The 8,169-nt window shown below is 33.4% G+C and overlaps 1 protein-coding gene and 1 pseudogene across 1 annotated transcript; both read right to left on the bottom strand.

Moving 5' to 3' along the window:
- Positions 1 to 576: 576 nt before the first annotated feature.
- Positions 577 to 3,106, bottom strand: LOC140967388 (cytochrome P450 CYP72A219-like; annotated as a pseudogene).
- Positions 3,107 to 6,071: 2,965 nt separating this feature from the next.
- LOC140967369 (cytochrome P450 72A225-like) lies at positions 6,072 to 8,169 on the bottom strand. Its single transcript, XM_073427852.1, has 5 exons — positions 7,737 to 8,169; positions 7,369 to 7,586; positions 7,039 to 7,283; positions 6,549 to 6,930; positions 6,072 to 6,452 (listed from the first exon to the last, which is right to left on the bottom strand). Exons 1-5 carry the CDS (start codon positions 8,023 to 8,025, stop codon positions 6,072 to 6,074), a joined length of 1,515 nt encoding a protein of 504 aa, XP_073283953.1. The 5' UTR covers positions 8,026 to 8,169.

The raw sequence follows: 8,169 nt of genomic DNA, 5'->3' as shown, positions 1-8,169 counted from the left end.
TATATATAGAAATCATTGATTGAGTAGGTTTTTTGTGAGACGGTCTCACGAATCTTTATCTGTGAGACGAGTCAATCCTACCTATATTCACAATAAAAAATAATAATCTTAGCATAAAAGTAATACTTTTTCATGGATGAGCCAAATAAGATATCTGTCTCACAAAATACGATCCGTGAAATCGTCTCATACAAATTTTTGTTTTATTGATTTTACGCGATAATATACATTAGTCTTTAAATTAATGAAATTAAGAAAACAAAGGAGTTTGTCTTTTACTTCAAGGGTAGTTAGTTCTCTTGCTCTGCTTAAACACCTCCTCGCCATGCAGATTTGAATAAGCTCATGCACCGGAATAGCCTTTTGTTAGTTTGTCTTTTGCGGCTACGTATATTTGTTCTAAACACATGCAGATTTGTACTAATGGGAGACATTAATTAGGACAAATATAAACACACTCTCTCCATGGATCAGGACAAAAACATCAGTCAGATCCAAACTAGGCACAACCTACCCAAATATATGTTCTTAAGGCTACATATTTTGAGAGCCAAGAGGCAAAATTCAGTTGGCCCTTTTGTTTCGAATAAGCTCATGCACCGGAATAGCCTTTGAATATGGATTTTAAATTGTTACATTTTATATTTGAGATGAGATATATAACAGTGGCTCGTTAAGAAATTTAACATCATGACCCCAAATCTTGAAAAAGAAATAAAATTCAAAACTTAATAGTGTTCAGCACACCACATATTTCCAAGCACAACCATATTATTGAAGAAAAGTAATCCCAAATGCACTTAGATTTTGGCTCACAGCTTGTGCAGAATTAGGTGAGCACCATATTGAGGTTGAAGTGTGAGCACCATATCAGGCGCATGTGCATAAGATGGAGAAAGCTCGAAACTATAATGTTTCAAAATCATGGCCATTGCCATTTTAGCCTCCAACATGGCGAAGTTCTGCCCGATGCATATCCGTGGCCCCCCGCCGAATGGAAAATACGAGTATTTCCCATTCGTTGCCTTCGACACTCCTTCACCAAACCTCTCCGGCTTGAACTCCTTCACGTCGTCCCCCCATAGAGTGCTGTCATGGTGCAGCAAAATCGTGGGCAAGACGAGCTAAGTTCCGGCCGGTAAAGTTAGCTTTCCCAGAGTAGTATCGTGGTGTATGACTCGACCCGTCCATATTGCTGGTGGATACAACCTCAGTACCTCATGAATAATCATCGTAATCTGAATAAATAAACGTGAACAAAAGTTAATTGAATCAGATCTAGTTGGGATCAAATAGTAACTTTCATGTAGTTATCGTCATTATTTTTTTTTTAAAGGTGCTTACTATTTTCAGGTGGTTCAAATCTTGGTAATCTGGTGTTGAACTCCCAAGAACTTGTATAACCTCTTCTCTAGCTCGAGTCTGCCAATCCAAGTGTTTACTCAGTAAAATCATCGTCCACACAAGCAAGGACGAGGTTGTTTCCTGCCCAGCGATGTAGAAAAGCCTACATTCTTCAATGATCACCTCCTGCAAACTCATGCCAGAATCTTTCCCATTTTGTTGAATCTCCTGAAAATTAGATTCCAACAATATACTCAACAGATCATCTGCATTACCTTCCCCATATTCTATCACTTTCATTCGCTTATCAATGATTCCTAGTATCGATGATTCTATTTCCCTCACAATTTTTTTCATCCTTCTGTTTGTCTTTGTTGGCAAATATCTGCATACATCATTCGAACATGTGATGAAACAATAACCTAGTATCGAGATACTCGATGCTACACTCAACAATGAAGAAAATCTAGTAATATAATCTTACCTCCATCCGGGAATGCAAAGGAGCTGAGCCGCATTCGAGAAATGTCCGGCTTGTTCTTTTTGAAGCTCAAATATCTTTCTTCCTTCTTCATAGTTACTGCCGAATGCAGTACGCGAAATTGCATCGCTTGTCAATGTTTGAAGATAAGGCCACACATCCAATTCACAGGATCCTTTGCTCGAGACAATCTCATCCCATTTTCTCAGCATGTCACAACTACTCGAGTAAAATGGGGGAAGCATATTCTAGACCAAGAAAAGAGTAAAGTTATACGAAAAGATGAAGTTTGATCAAAGCGTTGATGAGTAGAATCTTTAAGTTTTACCTTTAATTTTTCGAGGTGAAAGGCAGGATTGATCAGTTTTCTGTGCTTGGCCCATTTCTCTTTTTCATAGGCAGCTACTCCTTGTGGCAGAAGCTCATACAGAGGAGAAGAAACTTTCTGGAAAACATAAATTCTAGACAAGACCTCTTTTATCAGTTCCGGGTCTGAGATAATGGCCGTAGGTTTTGGACCAAACCACATAAAGCAATTTTTGCCTGCAAGTTCAAGTTGATTAATAGTCAATGAACTAACATTTTTAATTCTTCTTTCATAAATATGTGATAATGGACTTCTTCGGAAGGCTAACAACATGGTTTTCTTTCTATTCATGATTTGAATTACGCATGTATGTGACGTCTGAGTAAATGAAAAACAGGATAAATTATTATACCTGATCGATCAACCGGATTTGGTTCCACAATTAAAACAGTTTCAATACTTTAGATTATGTTGAAACGAGTTGAGTGAAAGAATCTATGTTTATCGAAGTTTCATTTTCATTAAACTAGCTTGAATTCTGTGAAATTAATCTTGCTGCATGAAATTCGAGCTTGAAAAATGGTACAAGAATCAAACGAAGCCAAGGTGTACTTCAGAATACCAACATACCATAGCTTTTTGATAGGTTCATGGAAGATAAACACCCTGGGGATTATGTCATTCGAGAAGTTCACAGGCTTGGACCGTGCTTCTTGAGTCATCGCGTTAATTTCTTTGAAATCTCCAATCAAGAATCTGTAAGATTTTCCATTAAATCCTTGCTGTCTCAGCTGTTTCTCCATTTTCTTGGGCCTCAGCCACGCCCAGTTCAAGAATTTCCAGCCATATACTGACACTAAAATTGCACAAGAAAGTGCCAATGCTGCGTTAAATACATCCATCATTAAAATTATAAATTTTCCTCGGTGTGTTTCAAGCATCACCCGTTTATATAAGCAACAAGGAGAGGAGTTCTTTCGTTTGCTTCCTTTCTTGGTAGGCAAGATATATAAATTTATTTCAGGTTATCAAATTAATTTTGACGAGTATGTCAATTTTAAATTTTAGTTTTAATTCGATATATATATAATAATAATGATGATGATGATAAATCGCCGGAAATAGAGTTGTTTGAATATTTCAAGATTATAATACAAATGAAATTAATAAAAAAAAATAAACATTAATGCATCCAATGGTTTTCAGAAACAAGATACAAGTATTATTTAAAAGTAATTAATTAAGAAGAAAACTAATTCGGGCATGATTGCATTTCAAAATAAATGATTTTTCTTTTCTTTTCTTTTCTTTTTTTTTTTAAAAAAATTAAATAAATAAGTGACTTTTCAAGCAATGCAAAGAATTGAAGTTTCTACGTTTCGAGGCGGCACACCAGGCAAAAAAATTAGGAGGGCACGGGAATATGTACATTGGAATGTGTTATGATTCGTATTATTTTATAAATAGATATCGACTGATATTCTGAATTCAAATAAAAACATTGCGTCATCCATTAGAACATCAATTATATAAAATAACAAAGAGATATAACACACTGTCCATCGAGCGTAACATAGATTCACTCGACCCCCAAATTTTCAACTGATATTACATATGCAATTGATATTATCGCGAGCTTTGGATGGAAGATTAGATGCAACACTACCCCCACACGGTAGGAAGCCTTCCATTTTCATTCTGTTATTGTCACTATTTTGTGGAGCCTTTGCATAAAATCTAATTGATATTTTGTATTTTTGAATTTGGTGTTCTCTTATATTTTATGCGTGTGTGCTATTGGAAAATTAATCTAGAATAGTTGAATTAACCATGAATTGATCGGTTTTAAATCTATTTCATGAAGAAAATAAACATCTTCTACCAATGACCCCGTCAAAATTTTATAACGAATTATTTATTGTGCTCCTAGTTATCTAGAAAATATTGGTCTATTAGATAATTTTTCTTTGGAAAAAATTTGTGTAAGACGATCTCACGGGTCGTATTTTGTGAGACGGATCTCTTATTTGGGTCATCCATGAAAAAGTTTTACTTTTTATGCTAAGAATATTATTTTTTATTGTGAATATCAGTAGGGTTGACCCGTCTCACAGATAAAGATTCGCGAAACCGTCTCACAAGAGACCTACTCTTTTTCTTTTTATTGTGTACACACATCCATGTTCACCAATGAGGTGACACTCATATATTAGATGACGGTAGACGTTGGGTAGACAACATATCAAAACTGTTTATATTTTTACTATCTTGTTAGATTTGAGACGTTTATAATAACTAATTTTGGTGTCATAATAATTTTTATAAAAAATGCTAACAATACATCTTTAATTATATTAATTAATAAAAAAATGGAAAGTATGAAAGAATATATTTAATTATTGATCATAACATTAGGCTAAAATTTTTTCCCTCGTGTTCATGTTTTACTCATCTTCAATATATTACTTCGTGACAAAATATATCAAAACGTAGTATCTATTATATATATAAATATGTGACTTTATATGTGAATTTCCATTTCTCTCCTTATTAATTACTTGTTTTATTACTTGTTTGTTTTTAATGTTGTCTATCTTATTAATTGTTTGTTTTTAATGTTATCTACTCATATTATCAATTTAGATTTATTTATTTATTTTTTATTATGTAAATTATTATTTGATATCTTTTATGTCTACTCACATTATAATATGTTATTTTTAATCAAATGATTTAGATTTTTTTTATTTATCTTTTCTTACGTCAATTAAATTACTTACAATTTACAAATAGTTCATTGTTGAATTATGAATTTTCTTTGGTGTCTTATTAATATTTTTTTCATGTCCTCATTATTTATTTTGGTGACTTTGGTTATAATTTATTAGTTTTAAAAAATATTTTTTGCAAAAGAAAATTTCTTTAATAAAATATGGTTAAAAACTTTATTGTGATATACCATTTTTATAAAAAAAAAACTTCTAATTTTTAAATCTCTTTAATTGTTACAGTTGACTAGAATTTATGTGTTTAAATAAAAAAAAATTGAACCAACATTTTTTGTGGTTTATATTTATAAATTATTTGAATAAAACACGGTAAAAGATCGTTGTGATTAGACCGTCAATTTGGGTTGGGTTCGTCTATTTGGCCCACATCGTCAAATAATTTAAGTGTGTTGGGTTGAAATTTTGTCAACCTATTTAAATGTGGGACTAAATGAGCCCGGACGAGTTTGTATTAAATATCAATATATCTACTATTATCGCTTTTCAATCATGAATTCCTCATACAAATGGGATATTATCATCTTGATATTAAAATTATGATGTTACTATTAATTGCTTGTTTTTATTGTTGTCTACCCACATTACAATATATTAATTTTAATCCAATGATTTAGTTTTTTTATTTTCCTTTTCATTATGTCAGTTCAATTAATTAAAGTTTAGAAATAGTTCATTGTTGAATTGTGAATTTTTTTGATGTCTTATTAATTTTTTTTTCATGTCCTCGTTATTTTATTATATTTTTTTGTGACGTTGGCTATAACTTATGAGTTAAAAAAATACTTTTTTGCAAATGTTTATATTTAAAATTACTTTAATAAAATATGGTTAAAAAATTTATTATAATATACCATTTTTATAAAAAAAAAGTATCTAATTTTTAAATCTCTTTACTTATAACCGCTGGCTAGAATTTATGTGTTTAAATTAAAAAAAAATTCAACCAACATTTTTTGGTGGTTTATATTTATAAATTATTTGAATAAAACAAGGTAAATGATCGTTGTGATTAGACCCATCAATTTGAGTTGGGTCCGTCGATTGGCCAACACTACCAAACAATTTAAATGGGTTGGGTTGAAATTTTGTCAACCTATTTAAAGGTGGGCCTAAATGAGCTCACACGAGTTTATATTAAATATCTATATATCTAATACTGTCGATTTTCAATTATGAATTCTTCATGTAAAAGANCAAAACTATAATGTTTCAAAATCATGGCCATTGCCATTTTTGCCTCCAACATGGCAAAGTTCTGCCCAATGCATATCCGTGGCCCCCCGCCGAATGGAAAATATGCGTATTTCCCATTCATTGCCTTCAACACTCCTTCACTAAACCTCTCTGGATTGAACTCCTTCGCATCATCCCCCCATATAGCACTGTCATGTTGCAGTAAAATCGTGGGCAAGAAGATCTGAGTTCCGGCTGGTAAAGTTAGCTTCCCCAATGTAGTTTGTTTATGTATGAATCGACTCATCATGACTGCTGGTGGATACAACCTCAGTACTTCATGAAAGATCATTGTGATCTGGATGAAAAGACATGGAAAAATGTTACTTGTATATATGTGATTTAGTAAGGATCGAACTGTAACTTCAAGTGTCATCTTTGAACAAGTACTTACGATTTTCAGGTGGTTCAAATCTTGGAAATCTGGAGTTGAACTTCCAAGAACTTGTAGAACCTCTTCTCTAGCTTGATTTTGCCAATCCAAGTGTTTACTCAGTAAAATCATCGTCCACACAAGCAACGATGAGGTTGTCTCCTGCCCAGCGATGTAAAAAAGCCTACACTCTTCGATCACCTCCTGCAAAGTCATCCCAGAATCGTTCCCATGCTGTTGAATCTCCTGAAAATTAGATTCCAACAATATACCTAACAGATCATCTGAATTAGCCTCCTCAGATTCTATCACTTTCATTCTCTTATCAATAATTCCTAATATCGACGACTTAACTTCCCTCACAATTTCCTTCATCCTTCTGTTTGTCTTTGTTGGCAAATGTCTGCACACATCATTCGAACAAATGATGAAACAATAACCTAGTATCCAGATACTCAGATGCTACACGCACACAACGATCAAGAAAATCGAGTAATATAATCTTATATACCTCCATCCAGGAATGTAAAGGAGCTGAGCAGCGTCAAAGAAATGCCCAAATTGTTCCTTTTGAAGTTCAAATATCTTTCTTCCTTCTTCATAGTTACTGCCGAATGCAGTGCGCGAAATCGCATCACTTGTCAAGGTTTGAAGATAAGGCCACACATCCACTTCACAAGATCCTTTGTTCGACAAAATCTCATCCCATTTGCTCAGCATATCACAACTACTCGAGTAAAATGAAGGAAGCATATTCTACTCCAAGAAAAGAGTATAAAGTTATACTACAACATGAAGTTAGATCACAAATAAAATGATTAGTAGAATCTCGAAATTTAACCTTTAATTTTTCGAGGTGAAAGGCAGGATTGATCAATTTTCTATGCTTGGCCCATTTCTCAGTTTCATAGGCAGCTACTCCTTGTGCTAGAAGTTTACCAAGTGGAGAAGAAGGCTTCTGAAAGACATAATTTTTAGACAAAACCTCTTTTACCAGTTCCGGGTCTGAGATAAGGGCTGTAGGTGTTGGACCAAACCACACAAAGCAATCTCTACCTCCTATTTCAAGTTGATAGAAAGGATCATGCGAACATACAAAAGCAGACAATCAATCATGTCGAGTTTCTTATCATAACATAATTTAATCTGCTCATTTGCAAATTACATAACGAAAAGGAAAGGAAGATATATTTTAGAATAATAACACACCATAGTTTTTGAGAGATTCGTGGATGAAAGGCAACACTCTGGGGACTATATCATTAGAGAAAGTGATGGGTTTGGACTTTGCTTCTTTCATCATAGTGATCATTTCTTTGAAGTCCCCAAACAAAAATCTGTAAGAATTGCCATTAAATCCCTGTTGCCTCAGCTGTTTCTCCTTTCTCTTGGGCCTCAACCACACCCAATTCAACATTTTCCAGCCATATACTGATAATAAAATAGCACCAGAAAGTGCCAATACTGTGTACAACATATCCATCAAATAATTTTCCATCTGTTAGTCTAAAGAATATGATTTTGTTCACCAAGTTTTCAATATACGAGCAGAGGAGAATGGAAATGAGTATGAGAAACTTGTGAAGCACTCGTGAAAGTCTAGTTGACTTTTGATGTGACGCTGCTAGAATATTTCGAAACT

Source organism: Primulina huaijiensis, unplaced genomic scaffold, assembly GCF_012295235.1.
Source record: "Primulina huaijiensis isolate GDHJ02 unplaced genomic scaffold, ASM1229523v2 scaffold25037, whole genome shotgun sequence".
In the NCBI taxonomy this organism is placed as follows: domain Eukaryota; kingdom Viridiplantae; phylum Streptophyta; class Magnoliopsida; order Lamiales; family Gesneriaceae; genus Primulina; species Primulina huaijiensis.
The sequence above is the reverse complement of the archived record's forward strand: the minus strand, read 5'-3'. Positions and strand labels throughout refer to the sequence as shown.